We start from the raw sequence: 25,013 nt of genomic DNA, 5'->3' as shown, positions 1-25,013 counted from the left end.
TTATTACTATACCTATATATAGATTGGTAGCTGCGCGCGTTCTCCCGGACCAGGCTATAAGAAAATAGCTTTAGAAAGTATAATACGTGGTTTTGCCTTCTCAGTTTGTTATTAAAAAAAAGTAAATATCGTTCGCGTGGATACTATCACCCCATATTTACTATTTTCTGAAGTTTTATTTCCCGTGTGTGAGCACCAACAATGTCACGTCTACAGGAAGGTGGTCGCCGTATAAGAGACTGATCTTAAAGAGGTCATTATCCTTGGCAATTGGCTCAATCCATGGCCACATGCAAAGACAGACCCACTCGTTTGTGTGTTATCTTCTTAGTAATAATAAATATATAGCGACAAACTTTGGCAGTGAATTGTATACGTTAATTTTAGTGTAGTGTTTGGACAAAAACACCCGTAAGTCGATTGAGAGATTCCGGAGCGTGAACTTACCTACTTATTGTAGCTATTAACTGAGTAAGATTTTTGGAGTTCACTTTAAGACTCTCCTCCTTTTGTTCTGTATGTGTCTTGCTTATAAGGGTTCAAACTTTTTACACGGTATTTTCTTATTCCAGCAATAGGGTCAATTTTTTCACAGGATATTTATTAACCCCAGCGACTGTTTCAGACGATATTTTCTTATTCCAGCAATAACTTCAACTGTTTCAAATGATAGTTTCTAATTCAAGCAGTATCGTCAACGGTTTTTACGATATATTATAATTTCAGTGAAAGGTTCAACTGTTTTATACGATATTTTCTTATTCCAGCAATAGGTTCAGTTTTTTCACAAGGACATGTACAGCTATTAACTCCAGCAACAGTTTCAACTGTTTCAGACGTTATTTTCTTATTCCAGCAATAGTTTGTTTCATATGATATTTTCTAATTCCAGCAGTATCGTCAACGGTTTTCAGCGTGCATTTTTTTTTTTTTGTAATGCGCTCACACTTGAATTATTTAACATAAATAAGTATTGGCCACCCGGACGCTATATATGTCTGAGTTTGCAAAAACGTCACTGCTAGATCCGATCAGGCGCCCTGCCTTCATGTCTGTCTGCTGGTTGTAACTTGAGGGGGCGTTCCGTCAAGCACTTCCCAGTCACCTAGCCCAGGAAAAGGCCTAACTACCGGTTAAGGCTCACAGTTCTGTGTCAAAAGCAAGGGGGTGTGGAGGGGAGGGTTTTGACACTTTAAACTCAGTTGAATTTGGTTCCTTTCCTAGGCTGGAGTGACTCTGGAGGAAAGTTTTGGCGACATCCTCCATTCCGATGCATGTTCTTAATGATGGATTGGCTAATGCTGACATAGCCTAGGGGCAGAGTTAAGTGCAGGTGGGTGGCTCGCACTTGGGTGCCAAACTTACATGAGCAGGAAGGGGAATGTTTTGAGACTGAATACAGTGGAAGTTTTGGGCCCTTCACAGTTTGAGGGCGGCACGTTGTTGCAAATCAAGTGAGATTTAAATTAGTAAATGTCAACGGCTCGGTACAACTCTAACTAGCAAGCAAAGATCCCCAGGGGTAGTAAGAACGGTCGGCTTTGGTTTTTGGGTTGTTACAAGAGTTATTTACTCTTGGTTGTCATCATGTCATTATCATTTTTATCGTTATCGCTATCCTCACTGTTATTGTCGTCACCAGTTGCCATTATCTTTATAGTTGTCATTATCATTGTCGTCGTTGTTGTTATTGTTTTGATGTTATTATTGGTCGAAAACTTCCGAATCGTTACTACCTTTAAGGACGGTGCCTACTATTGTTGCTGCGCATACGTTCTGCGCATCTCGAGATACTCGGGTTTCCTATGGGTGCTGCCTACTAATACAGGGTTAATTTTGTGCGGTTTAAAATATACGGAGAAAGCAGAACTTAGCAAGTGCTTTTGGTACCTCAAAAGAAAATTAGGGGTAACCATGCATTTTTCAGAGATAATTAAGCTTCAATTTAGGGGAAAAATCCCATACATTGCTTCACATTTTGGCGCTTTTTAAAGATATTATTGCTTAATTATCTCTGAAAAATGCGTGGTTACCCCTAATTTTTTTTTTGGATTCCAAGAGGCCTTGCTAAGATCTGTTTTTCCCGCATAGTAATAAGCACCACAAAAATACTTCGGTATTAGTAGGTACCATCCTTAAGGCGCACTGCTAACAAACAATACTTAGGATACATCTTAACTTAATGAATCTGGCCCCTGTGCCAGATTGTTGATCCACGTTGCTTCTGTCTACCCATATGGGTAGCCATGGCATCGCTTAACAACTAATCGCTTTAAATAAAGGGAAACTGGGTCGAGTTCCAACAGTTTGTTTCAGTATTGTAGTGAAGACATGGCCTTTTTTAATTAGTTTTAAACCATTTCCATCCGATCCAGTTTTCTTTATGTCATGTAAATTCTAAGACAAGTTAGACCGGACCAGGCCACTTGCCTAGGCCGCCTTCTGCAGTTTAATTAATGAGTTTAATGAATATTCACCACATACTAAATAAATACAAATAAAAAGAGACGAGACGAAAGTGACGAGAGATACCCACCTCAACAAGATAAAAAAAATTAGAACCTCAATATGCATTTATATATCAAATGGGTATAAGGTTAAGAATACAAGTAATAATTAAGTAATTACTGAGGAAGAAATTGAGAAAAAAATTAAGAGCCCTAATTTGAAAATGATCAGCGCAAAAAAAGTTCATACTAAACTATCCGGCTGAGCATGTCATATACCGAAGTACTTATGGAGACTAAGTTCCTTCCGTTGGAATTTCGCAGAGAGATGTCGGACCTATCATTATATTTTAAATCTAAACATGGTCTTATAACGACGGATATCAGTAACTACCTATGCAGGTTCTAATCTTTGTATAAATTGCACAACTTCGATCAGAATAGTTATAATCTTATATGTTGAGACACAATGAGGACTACTTTAGGAAATCGTAATTATTAGGTCGAGCTGAACCAGCTGAACTGTTGAACGCCTTATAATCAGGACTGTCTGTTCAACCTGTCTGAATCAGGAAAGTTCACTGGATACGGTGATTCCTAGGTCAGGAAGAGACACTTTAAAGCGTCGGCCTGTCCAGGCTATAGGATCTGTTTACTGTCAGAGAGGTCTTCCTTTTTAGAGGACCTTGCATTCATTTGTGTTGACTTCCATTTCCCAGTCTTTGCTCCATTTATATACGCAGTCGAGATCCCTCTGAATTAGACTGATTGTATCAGAGCGATCTATAGGCCGGTATACTTTGGACTCACCAGCGTAGAGAACAATTGCGGAGTTTGATTGATTTGATTCATTTACATATGCAAGGAACAGTAGCGGCCCGACTATTGAGCCTTGAGGTACTTCTGACGTAACGGGGATCAAGCCATTCGGAGAAGACAACTTCTACGGCGATTCTTTGGGATCTGTCTGTGTGGTTGCCGCCAAACCATGGGGGAAGAGGGCCAGAAATAAGAAGGTTTGAATAGCAGCAGGTTGTGCGGCACCTTCTGCAGGTTGCGCGGCACCTCTAATCCAATGGGTTTGGATTTGAGCCAATCTAGAAATCACTCAGCAGTTTTGGAACACCTTTGTCATAAAAACTTTAAAGGTTTTTGTTTGAATTCATTACCTTCAAAGATCTCATTACAATGATGAAAATAAAATACGGCTAAGCCCAAGAGTACCGCTGTAAAACGACTACTAAAGAGCTTGTTATGGCATGAAGACATTGAACAAACCTGACAGTCATTGGACTGCATAATCCTCTGGGCAGATCCGGAGCTCGCCGGATTATCTGCTATATCTCCACCAGGTGAAGTCACACTACGAGCCTGAGTGGCCCACACGGCCGGAGCCTAACCCGGTTTCGGTAGCATGAAGCAACTAGGAGTATTGCTACCTCCCCCTGGACTGGAAGGATGCTAGTCCACCGCAGGGTTCCACAGCAGCATGCCGCCAGTACCCATTTACACACCTGGGTGCAAAGAGACAGTGTGGAGCAAAGTTCTTGTCAATTAAAGGAAACAACACACCAACCTAGCCTCGAACCACCGATCGTCTGATCGAAAGTCCGACGCGCTAACCACTACAATAGCGCGCCTCCGCCAGATAGTCATGAAATAAATGAAACCACAACGACAAACCCTTCTTGGTTACTCGCCAGTGTTGTAATTCTCGGCCGGTTTCATGTCTAAAAACAACAACCGTGAAGCCTTCTGAAGTTTTACCTTCATCAGTCGTAAGGTGAACTGAAAACATCCCTTCTCACAACTTTCAGCAAGATAGGGTTCTTCACTTTGAAAATAGAGCATTCTGAATTTTCGACTTTATACCGGCGTGACATGAAGATGACTTCGGTGACAAAACTGTATGATAAGAAAAAAAACGAAACTTCTTCGGCGATATGTAACGATTTAAACATTTTGGGCATGTGGATAAATGTTGATGCGGATATGCAACAATTTACGAGAGAAAACTAATATCCTTTACTGCAGAAGTGGATTTCAGAGAATTCTTTGATTTCCGACAGCCATGTTTGTGTCCGTCGGACGGGAACAAATATGGCGTCTCGATACTGAGCTCTAAAAATTCGTGTGGAATATTTGAGCAAATAACTCAAGTACGGGACACTGCCTACACCTGAGACTTAGACAAGTTGTTTCCTCATTAATCTTTTACAAAATGTCAAACTTTTAACATTATTCAGTGAATTGCTTCCATTTTAATGTTTTTGGCGTGACAGCCAAAACCCGGAATAGGTCACTTTAAAATTAGCTGTGTGTCAGAATTGAACCGTAAAATATAAATTCGTGGATTTGAAATTTCGATCAGTGGCATATAAAAGGGACAAAAAACGTTAGAATCTACGCTGGATTAATTTTGAAGTATCAAAACACAAACTATTTATGCAAAAGATCTGATTTTCGCCGTGGTGGCTTTTACATGAGAAGTATACTGATCGGCTTTATGATGTCATTACAACAATAGTTGTCACGTAAATCCACAGGCAACGCAATATTATAATTCGTCGTTTATTATTTCAAAATCTTAAGGTTTCGCTGAGATAAATTCAAATGTTTAATTCTAGAAGCTACGGTATACCATGACATGTTTCCGGCTTTCATTTTCACAATACGTTATTTCCTACCAGAATTTTACAGCACTATAAATACACTGTTATTTTCACTCCTGTTTTCTGTTTATTAAAGACTGTGAACACGGAGACAAAAAGTAAAAGTTTCCTAAGTCCATATCTGATGACGACCCATGAAACCTTCACGCCGAGTCGAAAGAGCCCCTCTTCGGTAAGGTGGCTGTAAATATGGTCACTCTGTAGAGATGTATGGTACAAGGTTTTCATGTCTTCACTCTGGACGCCATTGCCAAGAATTACAGACTGAATTGAATACAACGGAAAAGTCTGAAATCAACTAAGAGAAAGCACTTTCCTTCCAAAACGGAATCCCTCAGTTTGAATATGGTGCAACAGTTAGACTTGTTTGTGCTTGATACACCATTTCCTCTTCTACTATTCACAGCAAGTGACACGAACCAGTGATATAGAAGATTATATTTGAGCAAGTTCTCATTAATAAAACAGAACCACCGCTTAAAAATTTAACCTCTTAGATCGCTAATTTTTGGTAAACACGATTTTTTTATTTTATTTCATTTTATTTTATTTTTATTTTGTTTGTTACCTGTTACCTTACCAGAGATGTTTTTACGTTGCCAAGCAACAAAGCCATTATGAACACTTTATTTTTTGTGTTCGTCGTTAAGACGTGTCATGAAAGCTTATTTGAAGCTAAGCAAACACGAACAACATGATTCATTGTTAAAATATAAAGTAAAATGTTCAAGCAACAGAGCAGCTTGGCCAAACAGTCGCCGAACAGGACGGCAGCCGTAGGTCACCGAGATAAGAACGGTGGTTTTGTGAACTGAATACAGGAGACTGAAAGAAATCGAAGCCTAATTTTAACACGAAACGCACTGTTCCTTCGTATTTTATTCAATTAACAAAATATGTGTTGCCACGGTTCAAGTTTTTCCTGGATTAACTTTTAAGCTTAGAAACATCTGCAAACATCACTTCTTTACTGCTTCTTTGTTACTTATCGTTACCTTTGAAATTTACCTCTGCGTAAAATAGCAAGACCTTTCGTGCGATAAATGAAAGCGATAAGCTTGATTAACTGGCCGGATGACGGATCCCTTTTGTGTCTAGCCATCTGTATGTGGGCCGAATATTTTTTCCTAACAATTGCCTGCGTTTGGTTAAAATAGGACAATAAAACGCTGCATTTTGCACGTAATGAAAAAAATTGATTAAAAACATCCCATTACGAAATACTGTGGGAAAAATTCACCTGTGAGGCTCTTTTTTTCTCTATTCAAGGAATAGTCGGTCAAAACCACATTTCAAAAAAAGAGTTGTTGAAAATCGCCTATCAGTAACAAACATCAATGAGATTATTATTATCACTATTATTTTTTCTTGGGCATATACTAATCGGCTTTAAGCAAAGCCCTATTTCTAAAAGTCTTCTGTTTGCAAAGTATGTGAGGTGGCAAATTTTAAAACCATTTTAAAATATTAAACATAAGTTTGATTTATATTCCGTGTAAAATTCGTCGAAATTAATAATCTAAGGGGGTTGTTTGGCTCTGAACAAAACTTTCAATTAATCGTTGTGTGTGTTTTCAAATAAAAAGTCAGAAATTCTCAGGTCATTTGACTGTTAGCAAGCATTCAAACCATGTCATCATTGTCTGGAATTTTCATGTTTCTCGCCTCGTCTTTCTATGATTGTAAACATGAGTAAAAAAAAAGTGGAAATTGGAATTGAGCCTTCTCGCCGTTTCACAACAGTTTCCCTTAATTGTACGTCTCATGACATTTTAACATAAAAATCCGTCCAAAATTAATGGTAAAACTAAATTCGTTTCTCCCATGTGGACAAAGTTTGCTTAGTTTCTTTTTTACAAAGCTTAGTAAAAACTATCAAACCAATCAAACATGTTCGCTTCCGTTGCTAATTGGAAAATAGTTGTCACTTAGGTTTCATTTAATTATTTACATGCTAAAAATGAGATATGAGTTCTAGGCGGCAATACCACCGAAAGATAGTGTCAGGAAATAGACAGTGCCGAGAAATATATGATTGCTGAGGGCACCGAATTCAGAAACTAATAAAAGAAATTTTAAATGCATTAAGCGAAGTATTAGAAATCAAATTCGTCCAGGTGCACATGTTGAATAGCTCTCATTTTAATTGTGTCACATTTGAGGATTACACCCAGACAAAATTTCAAAAATAGATTTAATTTACCCAAGACTACAGTTTGTGTGTAAACAGTGCTGCTTCCTAAACCGGAATTTTTCCAGGAAATACACGGAATGACTGTTTACAAGCGCATGGTTTATATATAGTTATAGGCTCTGTCTTATAAACACAAGGCCATGCCAAGCCAACTGCATTCTACGTTATAATTATAAAATTACTTACAAATGCCGAGGCGGAACTCTTTGAGCTCATAAACACATTTTCTTTTTTCACCCTTTCTATAACACACACGTTCTACCGATACAATGACAAGAGCAAAAGCGTTGTTGGATCTTTAGCCCTTTTTCCTTCACGTTATGCCCTTTACCTCTTGTCTAAAGCCGTTTTCATTTGGCCAACTTGTTAATGAACCTCGAGGTTTGGATGGCGTCCAGTTAATTAACTTTCCGCTCAATAAAGCTGTGCCGAATTAATTGCAATTTTCAGCCGACTATTTTAATTCTTACTGGAACTTTACTCCCGAAAAAAAGATCAGCTGTTCAAAAGACGTATTAGTTTTTAAACAATATCATTTGTGAATGAATGACTTTATTTCTGTATTCAGTAAACATGAAACATAACACTACGGACTCCATTTCTCACCATCTTTAGCATTTGTTATTTCATTTGCATTTATATGAAAAATAAAGACTTCCATTGTTTTTCTTCTCCAAAAATATACAATTTTCTCAGGTGGTAAACCTAGAATGATATAAAATGAAATTTCCAGGTATATGTTAGCTAATTTGGCAAAGCAAACAGTCCAATACGTATATTTGTCTGGTCTGTATTTATTTTATTTTATTTGTTTATTTCAAGTTAAAAGTATCACTTATACCATGCCAGATAAATTATATTTTTTTATAAGTTTCCATATCATTGCAAACAGCAATTTATCACTTTTCTGTGTCGTGTATAATGAGTGATATGAAGCTAAGAGCAAAAGGTATTTCATATTTCCCAATGGAACACTTTAAGACAATATTAGTTAATAATGGAGTTCAGTGAGAAAGTTGACACAACAGTTTAATAAATCCTCAAGTAGTTTAAGTGAGAAAATCTGAAAGGTAAACATATCCAAACATTGACGGAGAAATAACAGAATACACACAAAAAAATCTATTTCCAAAAGAAAAGGAAAAATATTTATTTCCAAATTCTGTCCGGCTATTCCGAGTAAGCTAATAACTTTTCAAAAACTGAATTCCAATTCCACATATCCTCGGTTAATCGTATTTCCATTCACAGCAGAATTCTAAAAACGGAATATAGCCCAAAAGAACACCATGCCATCTATCCAGTGGACTATTTCCTTTTCGTGTAAAAACACAAAAGAAAAACACAAAACTTTATCAGTTTACTGCGAAGAATCAGCGGTACCCAATGAAGAAAATCTTAGCAAAATACTCAAAAGGCCGTTTTCTGTTTTCTCAGATCGTTTTAGTATCTTCTCAAGGGACTATTTGGACAAGTAGATACCATTTCGTTTGATCTGTCCCGGTTTCCTTTTATCTGACTATAACAACACAAAAAAAAAATTAGGGAATGGAATCTTATACCTCGAATTTCCTTGCTGCTGCTGGCTTTCCGAAAATCCTAACAGGCCTTATTCTGCTCTCTAAATGCTATTTTTGTCCCTCCGAAGAAAAAAGGAATTATACTTTCCTATGTTTTGAAGCTTTAAGGTGGCATTTGATCAAAGAAAACACTTTTTTTTCGCAATTTAATCCGAATTTCTAGGGCGATTTACGTCTTCCGAACTAGAATTCCATCGAAACGAACTGATAGAGAACAGTCAAAACAAAAATTCGACAGGTTGTTAATTCAGGAAATGGTCACCAAGAGAAAATTTTAAGAAAAAGTGTTTTTATGTATTTTAATTAATGGTGATTGTTTAACTAAAGTTACGTTGGCTTTTTGTATTCGGTGCATATAATTTTTTTTCTTGATTCTTTATTTCTAAATTGTACTGAAAATGCTCTTTCTAGAAGATGTGAAAGTTTAGACGAAGTTTGAAACGTTTGAAAAAATTCCATTTATTTCCTTGACACCCTGCGCGTCGAAGACAAATTCAACATTAATTTTGGTGAATCCAATTTGCACGTTACTCAAAAAGAGCGATTTGCGAGTGTGTGATAAAAATGTTTCTTTCAATGGCCAAACAGATGTGTGTAATATCATAAGCCATTGTGTTTTCTCCTTCCCAAATTTTAACGAGACCACAGGAAATCTGAGCAAAAAAATACGAAACAATTGCTTTAAGTGGTGCAAGTAACGCATTACCATCGCGTCCACGCACAAAGATATTAAAATTTGACAGGAGACAAACGGTGGTGAAGAAACCTTACAAGCAAAAAGGAATAAAAGTGGAGCTGTATAGATAAGACTTTTGTTCAAAGTTGGGAATTATCAGCAGTCGCTGTAACGAATCTTTTTAGAATCTGATACTATTGAAACAAATCTATATCACAGGTCTGACAAACTTGAAGTCGATGCAGTTTTCCTTCCTGGAAATTGGCGCCATAAATTTCAGATGACAAACATTGATAACGTTTGCCGCCACCAAGCCAACTTACGCGGTACAACAAACAAAGGTGGTCTCGAAAGGATTCGGAACGAAACCTGTCTATTTTTATACAAGTCTACAGTTTTGTTCTTGTTTAGCCAAGAGGAAAAGTGAGACAGCCTCTTTACTTGTTAATTGTATGTGACGGGATATATGACAAACGTTTCGTCTCGCTCTTGAAAAGTCAAAAGCTGGTTTCGTGCAAAGCCCACCTCCACCGAGAGTAGGCAATTTATTTATTCGCAAAACGACGTTTTGTGGACAGCTTTGATGTATTTATCTTATTTTATCAGATACATCAATGTAATGGCCCTATTTAGCCGCATCCGTCCGGCAAAGTACGCATATTTATCAGTTTTTTTGACATTCATAGTCAATAGAATTGAAAATAGCTATTTTGAATAGGTTTTTGCGGATCATTTGCATTTTCCTGTTTCATTTAACCGTTTCAACGTTCGAATGGTTGAGGCACGCAAATTGCCAAAAAAAATTATCTTGTTTTTTTAAAATTTATCTTCTTCAAAGCAAGGCGTAAAAAGTCATTGGATATCGTTCCAAGTCAAAGCGTTATATGAAGCGGCTTCTTTAAGGGCTGAAAGGACTCACACAATAGACCTCACTCTTTTGTCTCAACCTATGAAAAGAGTGTATTAACACACAAAACCTGCGCACAACATTTAGTCTTTTATTGACTGTACAAACTTAAATACAGCTGAAAATTCCCAGGGCAAAACAACGAGGCCTCTAGAGATTGCATTAAAATGCTGTCGGTGCCATGGTCTCGAAATCGTCGCAAGACGAATTCAAAGCAGCATTTTGGGGGTGAAAGCTAGCAAAAACCGTACGCGCGCTTTTTGAAAGTGCCTGTTACGATAGCTAGCGGGCGTGTCACTGTTAAACGCGTGCGAGTTGTGACATCTCACGCTAAGATTAAAAGGAAAGACTTATTCATTTTAGTTAGCACTTTTCAACAGCTCATCGTCTTACACAAGAATGGTTTGATATTACCTTAATAACTAAGTCAATGTACTGTGGATTAGTAAGCGAGAACTACACGGGCCCTAGACAAAACCATTATTAGGAAACGCTTATAACCGCTATCAAAACGTTCTTAGCTCAATGAGAAGATAGATTTAGGCGAATTAACCTCAGCAAATATACGAAAACTTGGTCGCTTCGCTCCTCTGAGAATATGCGCCAAAAGTCTGCGAGGAACAAAAGAAAAATTTGAATGTCGTTGAAGCGTGGGACTAAATAGCGTCTACCTTGTAGAATAGCGTGCAATATTACATTTTCGCCAGGGAAAATTTAACCTTTTGTATAATTTCACTATGTTTAGCACCGAGTCCATGGCATTCTTTCATAAACTACTTTAAATACATTGAATCTTACTGAACTTAAACCTTTTAAAATAATTTGTATTCAGCATTGACTGAAACACCCAAACTTCGCCTAGATTGAATCTATTAACTTCAGGAGAATTGTTTTAGCTTTTTAATTACTTTGATGCTAATGTCACGACGGTTTTCAACCTTAAAAATCAAACTTTAAAAAACACTTCTGCTTCTAGCAACTGCCTTTCACCTGAAAGGCACCTTAAAAAACAAACTGTCTTTAAAACTCATTTTCTGAGGGCAATCACAGGAGTCACTTCATTCGATTCTCAGATATTGTTTGTCCAGCTCTTTTTGCTCCGCTGTTCTAAATATTAATTGGGATTTCGGCCATCCCGTATGGATATGAGCTGTACGGATTCGGCTGCGAATAGTTCGGATGGTGACTCATGGAAGAACTTTTACCTTTTAAATACACCGAGCTCTGTTCTTGGTAGCCATAAGTTGGCGGATAACCGCAAGGAACACTCGGAACGCTGGAAGAACTGGCCGGGTATGATACCGAGCTGTTATCGCTCGAGATTGGGGTTGAAAAGGGACTCAGAGTTCCTGATATTTGCGGTGGCACAGGGCACGGTGGAGGTATTTGGCTGAACGAGTTATACCCAAGACTGTTACTTCCTTGCTGTAGTGAGCTGTAGCCTAGGCTGGGAGCTCCTTTACTCCAGTAGTTTGTGCTGTAGTTGGGATAAACCGACGGCGGTGTCTCGGAGCTTTCATAGCGAATGGAGCTTGGGCTTTCGTAAAATCCATTCACGCTTGGAATAATTGTTCCTCCCTTGTCTTGTCCAAGTATGTTGGTTGGGTTGTTCTTCTCCTTCTTTCGCCATTTCGCCCGGCGATTTTTGAACCACACCTAAAGGGAATATATATTTGTCAACGCTATTGAATATTTGTTTGTTTCTTTTCTTTACGCGTACATTAATGTACAGGCATATTAGCTCTGGAAAGGTGATGCGCAATTTAATATAATGACATGATAAATTGCAGTCGTGTTTTGTGAATCTCAACATTAATAAAATGAGATACAAACACAAAAGTTTGACATTTATTTAATAGTCTACTTAAAAGTCGGGCTTCTCTTTGCGCTGAAAACCGGCAGGGCGCTCTCGCGACTTGATACACAAATAAGTGCTAGACATTAAACGAAAATCATGAAACCAGACGAAAATGTCGACAAACTGCCGTTGTAAGAAAGCCCAGTTAAGCTCATGCTTTTATCCTTCCAAGTGAAGTGTGAAAAGTGAAATAAGCCCGAACAAGTTTTTTTCACACGTTTCAGTTTGTAATTAGGCTTCTTTCACAAAGAGAAGACGTTGTCAAAGAAAAGTATACAGCCATTGCAATTTCGAAACCACCGGATGTTCCAGGAAATTTCTGTATCGATGTATTCTCGCCGTCGCCTAAAGAACCGTATATTTAACTCAATCCTTTCTCGATTTTCATGTCGATTCGAGACTAAAATTCACCTGTCTTTACTAATCGCAACAATACAGGTACAGTTGGTATTCAGGTATTTGCAAAGGTGTTAACACCGAAAGCCTTCCAGTTCTATCATCTAGGTGGTACAGAAGACTTAACGGGACAAAAAAGGCTTAAAAGACGAGAAATCTAAGCACGAGATGTTAACTTCTTTTACTACAGCCTTCACTCTTCAAAATTAAATGGGCGAAGAAGCGAGGGTGGGCAGGTTTGTTGACTGCCAGGTGCTTTTGAAACGGTTTGGCGAATCCTGCGGTAAACAATGTAATTGCACGGAAATACAGCTTGAAGAAATGCATTAAAAAAGCAAACATCTTGACGATATTCGAGTCCTTAAAGTGATTCTAATCCTAATTTGCTATTTTCACCCCGCGATCGGAACATTTTGGAGTCTTAGAAATCGAGCGCAAACCATTACTAAGGGTTCAATCTAGGCGGTACCATTAGTTTGAATTTGTTCCAGGGTATTCTGTGGTGTGGTAAATAATTTACGCGTCGAGTACAGGCAGTCTGCTCGCCTTTTTTCATTCCGTATTCAAAATGCAAGACTTAAGTGGCGCTTGTTTTAATGCAAACAAACATGGCATGTCTCTTGTAAGCTTAGCGACAATAAAACGCGATTTCTTCGCGCAGATAGGGACACAGTGTGGCAGCGAATTTCTGGCTGAAGTTGTTACGCATCGCGCGCAAACCAAGCGTTTGATAACTTAGTTGTATTTGAATTATTTAACATCAATCTAACTGCTGGGACTTCGCCTCGCGAGCATGTAGGTCCAGGATCTGAACTGAGTGTTTGTCTACATACCCTCACTCGCGCTTCTGTCAAACTTGTCCACAGCGCAATATCTTCTCTAACCGCCATGTCGGGATATCGGTTTCTGGCGAACATTGCTTCCATCTCCTGCAGCTGATAGGACGTGAAGTGTGTCCGCTGTCTTCGCTGCTTTCGTTTCGGTTTCGCGCCGTCTCCATCCACGGACGTTGTTTCTGTTGGACAAAACGTAAACAGCGTTTATCGAATGATAAGTACCTTCCGACAGGAGTAAGAGCAACTTAAGTACAGTCTGCACGAAGGAACGCGCGGCTCCTTCTTCCTGGACGGCCCCAACAGTGCTCATTTCACGGAGTATGGCACATTCGCACGTTCAATTGTGAGAAGTAAGAACACATATTGTTGTTTCAGGCAAGATTAACACTTAATCCCTGAGAAATCCTGAACTAATTAGAACTTAGTTATCTAGAATCCTGGAAAGTAATCTTCGTTTCTTCTTTCCCGAGAGGAAAACCTTACCTTGGACGGAGTCCGTGCACTTTTCGGACAACTCCTTGCTCGGCTGGTTGTTGTTGATGTCGTAGGCAGGCAACTCAGGTGAATCCCTTGGCGAACTCATCTTTGTCAGCCTGATTTTTTGCTGGTAAAATTTACTGTACACGATAATTTCCTTGTGGCAGTTGAAGCAGCTTTAAGTCACCTAAGGCGCTGAGCTGGACTTTAGTATGGTTGTCCTTGATTGTCAGAGCAATCTGGCACGCTATAGGTTTGGCGGTGATCCAACCGGCATGCATCCAAGTCGGGTCTGAGACTTCATGCGTCAGTGAGTTTCTTTACAAACTCTACGCTGAAGCTGCAAAGGGCCGTCAGCCAATCACAGCCCGGCTTTATTATAAATAAACTCATATCTATATTAATTACATTTTAACGCTTTCAATTGTTTAGTTTGAAAAATACTTCGCAAATGTCAATTGCGGTCTCAGGCGCCGACTCTTTGTGAGGTGCCGTTGACTAATTATCCGGCGGACAATTTCATTCACATCTCGGCGAAAAGAAGAGAAACGGCCACGAATCCTCGAAAACTCGAATCTTGATCGAAGCGCAGCGAATTTAAGGCACATTTAAGGCTTTGAATAGCCGCCAGTTGCCCGAAAAGACTCCCCGAGTTTTGGACAAGGCGGTGATTGGACAAGAAAGCACGTCTGTGTGACTTACTTAATAAAGTATCGTATTCCTAATAATATGAAAATAAAGCTGACTGTGCTAGCGCGAACAGGCAAAACAACTTGACAAGAATTTGTTGATTAAATTTTATTCAAGTACTTCATTGTAGAGCTAATGCTCTTTCATGGCGATCTATCGAGCTGTAATTAGACTGGTCGCGATTTGATTTGCAAACCGTTTGACTTTGAGCTACCAAGCAGCTTTTACTGTCACTTCTGTCTTGCAAGCAATTGTAAATTCAAGTGTCTTTAGGCCGTTGTCAAACACAACAGTAACGGCTAGGTATCGATGGAAAATAAATCGATAATAACATTGATAAAACGTTTATAAAAGAATTTTTTCTCCGCATGTCTATGTAACTATGAAGCTTGGTTTCCAACTTATTTTATATTAGATTTTTAATGTTTGTTTAACACACAAAAGCAAAATTTTCGTGAAGTCAAAACTTTATTAAAGGCCATGTATCGATTAATTTGTTATAAAAAACAGTGTAGTGTAAACAGAAAGCTTTGTGTTGTCTACAATGAGCAGTTTATTAAATTCGGTCTTGGCGCCTTCCGCAGACCTGTTTCATTCAGTGTATTTTTGTCATTTTATTACATTGACAATGGCGCTTCGATGTGTGAAAAAACTAGCAACATAAAATCGCGACTTGATGCAAAATACAGTTTAAAAATATTCCCAAAGGCTTGCTATGGCGAAAATGTTTCAAAAATTGGCTGTAATGTTGCCAAAGGAGTTTTGGCACAAATAAAACTGCTAGCGTCGTTTAATGGAGATGATTTCTTACGCCCGAAAACTAGTTAATATTCATTATTTGCCGAGCAAGTTCCTCTACCGACAGAGCGGGCGATGTTTACAGGACGCAGTTTTTGCTTTATTTTTCCGATTACGTCAACCGCGTCAAAATAGTATCTCGTTCTAGGTTAAGTCAGCTTTGAGACTGTTCAAGGCTTAACGAAATACCTTATGTGCGATTTCTGTACACTTTCTAATCTTCTCACGGTCTAGAAAATTATATTCGTCAAATACTCATGGCCTATCCATGTTGTTCGTCGGCTTGCTCTATGGCTTGCTAATTAGCTATTAATCTCGAGAAAAGCTAACAAAGATTTTTTAATTAACTAGAAACACTTTGCAAAGTACAAGAGAGACTTTTCTCTTCCTATAGTAAGCTTGTATTACTGTGTGCACAGCTAAAACGTCGCTTCAGGGAACTAACTGCCTTAATTGGAGTTTGAAAGCCACAAGATAAGAGTGACAACAAACACTGAATAGTAACTGTTTAAATGAAACGTATTTCCTTCCGAGACGGCGGCAAAGCCGATGCATGAGGTACACGTCTTGGCCGACTTTCATCAGTCTTTGTTCCGAAAGTACTCTTCAAGTTCAAAACTGAAAAAAATAGCCACATTGGATTTTGCAAAATATAGAGAAATAAAAAGTATCACCGGAAAGAACTTCTCAGTAATTTGATTTCAACGGTAATACTTGGGATTTCATCTGCAGCTCCCAAATTTTGAACCACCTTGTACAGAACCGTACACAGCGCCACACGAAAGTACTGCTGAACAGACTGCAGTTGGATGTTAGCTTATAAGAATTCCATCAAAAAACTCAAAATTAAGAGCCAAATTGCATGAATCGAGGGTTATATTTGCGCATTAAATTTTCAACAAGTATTCATGCCAACATTGTAGAAGTGTGCAGACTTTCTGGTGTAAATCAAACTGGAGTACTAGAGGGCGGACTTGCGCTCGGCGCGATTTGGTGAATATTTACGACATTTCAAATACATGCAGAGTATTGCTACAATTTGATGAATTTTCGTTTGGCTTTCTAACTTTGAGCGGGAAATGTTTAAAAAGTATTCAGCATTGTAGAAAAGTGTTTGAAGTCTATTTGTTGAATCAGCCCGCTCACTGGCCCAGCGGTCGGAACATTTTGCAATACTGATTTGCAATATATGCAGTTTTGTTATTATCTGTGGAAATTACCTCGGCTTTCTACTTTTCCCTCACTTATTTTACTTGCGACCCAACGGCTCATCTAGTCCCGAAATAGGTTGCCCCAGACACCCATATTATGACAAGAGAGAGCAACAAGACAAAGCCGTATTGGAAGTGGAATATAAGAAATACATGTATTTGAACTGCGGATAAAAGAGACCATCGCAGTTATATACGCAACTTAAGCAGTTGCGAAAAGATAGCCTGAAAAAAAATTCAGGCTTGAATCCAATTTAAGTTGCGTGCATAACTGCGACCAATTAAAGACATTTACTTCTTCATCCAAAACACACATCGCATGGAAAAACAGAATTCTCTGCTTGCCTTTCCTTAGCTTCTTACGATCAAAGCGCGCAAACAAATCTTCGAAAGCTCGAAAATCCATTCCATAATTAACGTACTTTGCGACGCATTTAGTTTGATGGTGTATAATTGTTAGGCTCATCTCCAAGATAATGACTATTTCTAATTCCCTTCACCTGTTTACTTGATTATGCATTGCATAATAAGGAGAAAATATATTTTGATCGTTGTTCGGGTGCAACTGAGTTTTGACGACACAAAAACAATTCGGTTGAGAAACAGCAAAATACGCGTTTTTTTAGCGATTCTTTGGACATGAAAACTAGGAACAAAACAAGTGGGACCGACTCTCGAACCCACAGAAAAGGACACATGGCCAAGACATAAAATTTAATTTTCAGTTCTTTTTGTGGGCTTAACAAGAGGGAAAATTACAGCGTTTCCGCCGAGTCTACAGAATTATCTTTAAGCGTAGAATGTCATTAACCAAAAGGCTCCATGAACTTGATTTTAAACGAATTTGGCCAACATCGCTTCACAAAGTAAAAAAGGTCTATATTTCGGATGCTGTTTTCTTCTTCTTCTTCTTCTTCGTCAAGGAAGTGACCTGACCCTTACCCAAATACTAACCCTAGACCTAATCCTAACCCTCATCCTAACCCAAAACCTATATCCCTAGCATCAGTATTATAATGGTAGAATATCATGAATTTAAACCCATCAAAGCGAACCCCGTTGTACTTTATGTCTTAGTAAGCAAGGTTGTTGTTGTAGAGTTACCAAATTAATAGATACTTTTATCTTATTTACTCTCGAAATTTAACTCACCACTCAAAGCTGTGTTCAGTGTTTCACATAATGGAAAGATTTCATGGCTTCACCAGTTTATGTAACAGAGTTAAACGTCAAACTGTATCAGGTATACTCACAGAATATCATTGCGTGAGTTAAGTACGGTAAGCATATATTTTATACCCATGTGATTGCCGATTAGTTTAGGATTATTAGACGTGCAAAGGCAGATGAAGCTCCTTTTTGTTGTGTCGTTTCTCGCCTGTTTTGTGCATGCTTTCTCCAAAACGTGTGCATGGATATCTTAATAAACTAAGATATATTTATAGGATTTAGCTTTTAAAATCAACAGCTTTCCAAAGCGTGGATTGTTGCACGCGAGCAGCACACGCCAGTCTATTAAAAACCTCGCCTGTTTCAGTTGAGCTAGAAATTTCTAATTTAATTTTGTTCACTAGAGTGTTCGCAAAACTGCAAGTTAAGCAGTGAAGGTTTGGCGTTATAAATGCTCCTCAAGGATGTCACGATCGAAGAATTTTTCAATTATCTGAAAGCTTCCGTCAGCTCTTCAGTTATTACTTTCTTTGTTTCGTAGCCGGTTGTCCTTGTTGTGAAGCGTTGACAAACATAGTGGATTGTCACAAGTGATGACTGAATAGACATTGATCCGAAATTAAAAAGTTATTACCTCTTTTCAAAGGATTGGGGACAAAGTAAACATCGCATTGTTGTGCACAAGTGACGTCTGCCGTGCACTCTTGTAGAGCAATAAAAAGCGGCGTAGACTTCACGGTTTACGAAAGCAATAAGGTGAATGAAAAACAACAAAGGATCTTCAATGTGACACATGATAAAAGGGTCTGTTAGCTTTGCGACTTGGAGACATTGATTAAATTAGTGAAGTCTGAGTAAATTAAACAAGCATCCAACGCACAATTCAATGAAGGGAGGCACCTTCAAAGTTCACGGTCAATGCACTTTCGCAAAACTTGCTGCCATCGATACGCGCATTGCTATTGAGCAATACAATTATAGCATACCATACGATTCATCGTCTGCTATCTTCGCTGAAACTGGTTGATAGAGCTTAACTAATTTGTTCTCAACTAAAGTGTTTGTTTGTCTTTGGTCTGACGCTCCTGAACCTTAATTACTTCATCCCATTCAATTTAAGGTGGCAAAACCGGCGACGACCTCTCGCCATGGTGTCGTGATTCCGAGCATGCAGCAAGTTCGGCGACGAGCACACAGGTCCACAATTAGTCATTTTCTGACTACAACAAACGTCAATGGAAAAAAAGGCTTTGACAATTATATAAGGCTACATAGAAACTGTCTAGCCAAAGACGTACCTGGGCTCTGTTCAATTCTTTAAGTTTTCTTTTTTTTTTTTTTTTTTGGGGGGGGGGGAGGGGAAGGGAGGGGGGTAATTGTATATTTGGCACAATTCTATTTACTATAGGTAGAAAGGCGTCCCACCTTTTGGCTAGCCGGATAGACGGCTACATCAAACAGCAAAAAAAGGCTTTGATAATTATATTAGGCTGCAAAGAGACTGTCTAGCGAAAGGCCTCTCTGGGCTCTGTTTAATTCTTAAAGATTGTTGGGGGGAGGGGGGGGGGATTGTGTATTTGAAACAATTCTATTTCACCATAGATAGATATGTGTCCTACCTTTTAGCTAACCGGAAAGGCGGCTTAATCCGACAGCACTGAAAAGGGGCTGTTACTTTCCAAACTGTAACACGTTGATCATTTGTCTGACATGAGAACTTGCTCCAGGTGATCGATCATTCATTACCAATTGAGTACCGCGCTCGTGCAGTTTTTTGCATTGACTGAGGACGTCTTGGAATAAAACTTAACTCTGGTATGTTTAATTAAGAGGACTTGTACCCCAAGAGAGCCCAAATTAGTCAAAAGAAAGAAATTCCCAGATTACCTTTGGCTATTCCTGCTCAACATAAACTGCCGGTGTAAACGTTGCCTCCGTTTGCAGAAGAGCTCCTTCTCTGTCTGAGTCGGAGCAAAGGTGTAACAGGGTATCTACTGGATCAATATATAAGCAGGTTTTATTGTGAACATAAAAGAGGGTCTTGAAGTAAAATGCCCTCTTAAGTCAATACATCTAGCTCAGCAGCTTTTGGAATATACTAGAGATTACCCATCAAGAGAAAAGAAGATATGAAATTTTTAAGACTATGACTGTCGGTCAGCGGAACTGCAAGAACTGGGTTGTACTTGACCTACTGAATGTGGTCTAACTGGACCCTAAAATCGAGCTCTGATATGAAGGCACATGCTATGGTGATCAAACTGAAAAAATATATATATCACGATAAAATAAAGTGTTTTGTTGTATTTGGATTTTTTTTTATTCTGGATGATGCGCACCAAATTTAGCAAACGTTTGATCAGCAAACGTTGTACCTCTTTGCAAAATGAAAACTGTTGTCGGTCTTTACGGACAGCATCAGTTTAACAGCCACCGCAAATTAATGGCAAAAGAAGATGACCCGTTGGAATGCTGTTCTAACGGGTCGGGTCTGTTTTACAATTTAGCTGTTTCAAGTTCAATTTCTATCTGTGTTACAACGCATGGGGTAACCTGACTATGACATATTTGTCACGGAGCATAGGAACCGTCGTGTTTACCTCTTGTGTAAACTGCTACATAGTCTTGATGACAAGACCGTATGAAAGGTACACACTAAAGACATAAAACACTTCCTTTCAAAGTAGGTTAGCAGGAAATGAAATTTGTAATGGCGGTATCTTTTGAAACCGGCTCAATTGGACACACAATTGACGTCAGAGGGTGAGGTGTTCGTAAATGTGACCTCCTTTATTGGCTTTTTTGTGGGCCGACGCATCACAATGAATAAGAACAACCACGTATTCTTTAGTTGTTTATTTGGTACGTGCTGAATTGGAATTTTTTCTTTTAAAATTCAAGCGAGCTGCACACAAAGGTTCCAAGGTTCACTGAGCAACTTTCAGATAATAGACGATAGTATTTGGTGGCCAGTTTAAAAGGGCATGGACCACACTGAACGAAGAATAACGCATTTAGTGAGTTTGGGGTTTATGCTTTTTCGGTTTGTTTCGCTCGGCAGTGGATGGAGGAGACCATCTGGCGAAAAGAGGCAGCTCGTTGGTAGATGGTTATTGTGATCATATATTCTGTAGTTTAGCGGCATTTAGAGCAGCTTTTTAACACTCAACTTGATTTACAGTCACCAGCGATACCAATAAATCAGGAAGTCGAATGCCGGTATTTTTTTTAACGGTCATCTATCGCGATCTTCCAGGACTCTTCATAGCTGTATAATAGAACATGTTATCGTTTATCTCTTCAACTGCATTGGTTTCATTTATGATGTAGTGAACCATGGGGGTTAGTCATCGTGACTTCGAATGCCGACTGCTGATCGCGTCCATTAGGCGGTCAGAAAGTCGCAAGAAGCGAGTATCATACGTGACTAGATCATAAAACAAACCTTGATCATTTGCATATTTTATCTTCTTCTTCTTATGATTTGGTTAAAGTGTTTCAGCCGATTTCCTTCGGAGACCCGGAAATCTTGTATGTAGCCTAGTTAACAATTATTCCACGAGCGAGCACTCAGATACGGAGGTGATAGAGATCCATCCGATGCATTTTGGCGAAATGCATAGAATCGAGATAATCATGCCATATATTGATATCCAACAAGAGCAAGTGGAACACTTGATTTATTAAAATCAACTAGGAAATATGTTTAAATCTTGCTGATTTCATCTTGCAAGAAAGACCACAAGGCGATTTATGACCGCATGGTATATTATGGCTGATATATCATGTCCGCTAATCCAATCAAAACTCCGGAATCGCATTATCCAATCATTCAATCTTTAATGATTTCTGTCGGGCCGAGTGTCCCTAAGAAGTCCATCTCGTCAGTGTGCTGGGCCATTAACACACGTTTCACTGTCCGATGAATCACAGTGGGCGAGCCGAATTGAAAATCGCTTTGATCATTGTTACCACTCTTTATCAGTTGATACTACAATACAGGTATCAACGATGTGCCTATAATCATTGGTAAAATAGTCAAGGTCAGTTTTTGGGCATCAAAGGTTAACATAGCAATAGTGCAACCTGTTAAAAACACCCATCATTTTAGCTTTAAGTGGTTATAACTCAAAAACGAGATTGGTTAATCTTATTTTATTATTTTAATTATTATTATTATTATCATCATCATCATCATCATCATCATCATCATCGTTGTTATTATTATTATTATTATTATTATTATTATTATTATTATTATTATTATTATGGAACAGTAATCGACATGTTCAGATACAACGTTTCAAAGTTTGAAAAGAAATTTAGGAGGGATTTAGAGCCACCTTAAATTTTCGAAACTCCTATCCTATCCCATCCCAAGAGTGGTTGTAATGATCCATCAAATTGTAAGTGCTGTACTGTTGTGAGCCACCTTAAAATCCACCATTTTGACATGTACAACAGGGGAACAAAAATATAATGGCTTAACATAGTTAGCTGTGTTTGTGATTGTCGACTATCAACAGGTACAGCTTAACACTAAATTTTCTCCGAATCTGATTGTTTTAATTGGTCGCTCACCCTAGTGACGTGTAGAATTCGTTCGCGAAAGTTAAACCCCGCAATTATTTTCTAATTGATTAATAACCAAGTTGCTTCATTATATTTATATCTGGTGTGGTTATTCGACTGCTATATTTCACTTTTTTGCCTAAAAAATCAAATTAGTGACTAGGAGGTGGAAATTCGAAACACCAGTTTCAATGAATTTGGGCAGAAAAAAAAATAGTAACGGGTGATAAAAAAAAAAAACACTGAACTTCTCTCTCGGGACTATCGGTCTGGCCCTTGTTGTTCAAAGAGCGTATAACTCTATCCAGTGGATAAATAGTTATCCAGCGGATAAATGTACTCCAAGCAATACCTTTCATCCGCTGGATAGCGATTTATCCGCTGGATAAATTTATCCGCTCTTTCAACAACTGGGTCCAGATCAGCTTCCCTTTGAATTTTTCTTTCGCTTTATGCTAGCATGTATCCATCGAATTTTTGTTTAACTAAAATAACACAATAAAGTAAATTATAATAAAATGATAATTTGCATAGCATCAAATTCATCCGCGAGGAACTATCAGCCGATTTAGGTTTCTGGACAGTAGCCCTCTATTTTTTAACTTAAAAGTCAACCGGTCAGTCGTGCCGAGCGTCATTTGTGAATAGATATCTTTCAAATTGCATACAGGTTTTTCTCCTGTCGCTGTTTTAGTAATTGTTAGGATTAATCTGATGCGTTTGGTATAAGAGTTTAAGTAATAAAAGTAAAGATCGTGCAATTCCTTCTTCAAGAATAAATTCTCTTGTACGAGCCGGCGGATTTTCTTCCACGTGAAATGATTTCTTTAATTTTTAGGAGTCGGATTTCCCTTTAAACTAATTGAACCTGAAGTTCAACTTAAGCTGATGATTACTGCCTTATGGGTTAACGAAATAATTGAGGTAGGGTAGCCGTGTTGAATATTCAGTAGAGAAACTCGGTTAACAAATGTGTCTCCGAAGTGCACTGAGCTGTTGGTGTCACGAACTATGTCAACAAGCTGTTGACAATCTTAAAAACAATCATGTATTTTCTGGTAGTATTTAAAGCAGGAACAAAAGTTACCGTATTTTGATTTTAAGAAAATATATACTTCTTACCAACTGAGTTCTCGCAGTACAGACCGAGTTTGTTATTGTTGATTTATGGCGCGAAGCGCCCGCAAAATTGACCAATCACACCGCGCGTACTTACTGAGAGATAAAATGATGCTTGCACGGTAGACAGTCGGTCAGAGTCACTAAGTGTTAATAAACCATGGCCACGCTAAATGTTCAGTAACCATTTTGAACAAATTCAAGTCACTCGGGCAAAAACCTGCAGTAACCGAGAGGAATTTTAGAAATTTATAACAGACGAAGAAGAAGAGGAAAACTTATTCAAGTGTCAGACCCTATGCATGGCTTGGGAGAAAAAGTCCCATACTAATGTCGGGACACAAATGAAATACAACTAGTTAACAACAACTGTACAAGGCATTGTATAAAAAATAAATAATAAAATCTATGATTAAGAATAATTTGGCTTTCTCAATTTTGAATTTTGACTTGCAACAGAAAATCTATACCACCGGAAAATTTAAGTCTTACCTGAGGAAAAAGATGTTTTTTCATTTGAGAGGTGGTATGGCGATAGCGATATCTTTAATACGGTAAGGGTCAGGATCAAAATACAAATTCTCCTTTCTTGTACTCATACATTTCTTGTAGCAGAAGCAGGGAGAGGTTGTTAAGATGATCTAGAGAATTCCTGTTGGGTGATCATATGCTAATATCTCTCAACCTTTCCATTAAATTACAAGGGAAAATTTGATGCTGATCACCAGTGAAGTTTGTACCTGGCATTTCAGTCGCGCCGAATGTTATTAATTCAACCACCAGAAAAACTAAATGGCAAAAGATCACAAAAAATTGGTCCAACAGCAAAACGCGTTACTTTGAGAGGTGAGGGACTTGAAAGTCGAACGGAGTGAATTGTATATCACGAGTCTCCTGTAGCTCAGTGCCAGAGCATCCAAACTAGTAATCGGAGCGTCATGGCTTCCACTCCTGATAGGAGAGCTCGGATTTTCTTTTTCCGAGTATGTCTTTTTTTGTCACTGACTGACAAAATACATCTATCAAAAAAAGCTACCTTTCAAGAAAATAGAGCTTTGCAATATACCAGGGCAATATATACCACGGTCGAAATAAATGTCCTGTGACTTTTTTTTCAAATAAAAGTGTTATTATTAAACCTAGTTTAATGGCTTTAGCTCCCACGAGTCTCCTGTAGCTCTGTGGTAGAGTATCCGAACTAGTAATCGGGAGGTCTTAGGTTCGAGTCCTGATAGGAGCACTCGGATTTTTTTTCCGAGTATGCCTGTGTCACTCTCTAGAATAATACATCATTCTTATTCATTCACCAGGCTTGAAATATACCATCACATTTATTTCAAAAGCGTTATTATTTTCCGTTGCAACACAACATTGAGTTCTTCAGTGGTGTGGATTCAGTGCCTTTTTTTC

At 38.4% G+C, this 25,013-nt stretch overlaps 3 protein-coding genes across 5 annotated transcripts in view; 2 read left to right on the top strand and 1 right to left on the bottom strand.

Moving 5' to 3' along the window:
• The window catches only part of LOC146481537 (mortality factor 4-like protein 1), a 210,183-nt gene that overhangs the window by 138,179 nt on the left and 46,991 nt on the right, over positions 1-25,013 (top strand). The window lies entirely within an intron of this gene.
• The window catches only part of LOC146481543 (uncharacterized), a 164,584-nt gene that overhangs the window by 136,671 nt on the left and 2,900 nt on the right, over positions 1-25,013 (top strand). For 2 of the 3 annotated variants that reach the window (XM_085108370.1, XM_085108368.1), the window contains one exon: positions 1,225-1,333. The exons of the other annotated variant lie outside the window; for it this stretch is intronic. The gene's annotated coding sequence lies outside the window, so the exon portion shown is untranslated. The remainder of the gene's footprint in view (positions 1-1,224; positions 1,334-25,013) is intronic. 3 annotated transcript variants of the gene reach the window in all.
• On the bottom strand, positions 10,548-14,337 carry LOC146481544 (pituitary homeobox x-like). The gene is made up of 3 exons (XM_085108199.1): positions 14,050-14,337; positions 13,564-13,745; positions 10,548-12,132 (listed from the first exon to the last, which is right to left on the bottom strand). The coding sequence occupies exons 1-3, from the start codon at positions 14,147-14,149 to the stop codon at positions 11,584-11,586; spliced, it is 831 nt and encodes a 276-aa protein (XP_084964325.1). The 5' UTR covers positions 14,150-14,337; the 3' UTR covers positions 10,548-11,583.

This window comes from Pavona decussata, unplaced genomic scaffold (genome assembly GCF_977016875.1).
Source record: "Pavona decussata unplaced genomic scaffold, jaPavDecu1.1 SCAFFOLD_49, whole genome shotgun sequence".
In the NCBI taxonomy this organism is placed as follows: Eukaryota; Metazoa; Cnidaria; class Anthozoa; order Scleractinia; family Agariciidae; genus Pavona; species Pavona decussata.
This window is presented reverse-complemented; position numbering and strand designations above follow the sequence as displayed.

Bases quoted from the DNA above. Each gene is read 5' to 3' on its own strand.
- LOC146481544 (XM_085108199.1), bottom strand. From the start codon at position 14,149: ATGAGTTCGCCAAGGGATTCACCTGAGTTGCCTGCCTACGACATCAAC. The intron at 13,746-14,049 runs GTAAGGTTTTCC...TTTGTCCAACAG, and splicing joins GTGCACGGACTCCGTCCAAG to AAACAACGTCCGTGGATGGA. The intron at 12,133-13,563 runs GTATGTAGACAA...TATTCCCTTTAG, and splicing joins TGACAGAAGCGCGAGTGAGG to GTGTGGTTCAAAAATCGCCG.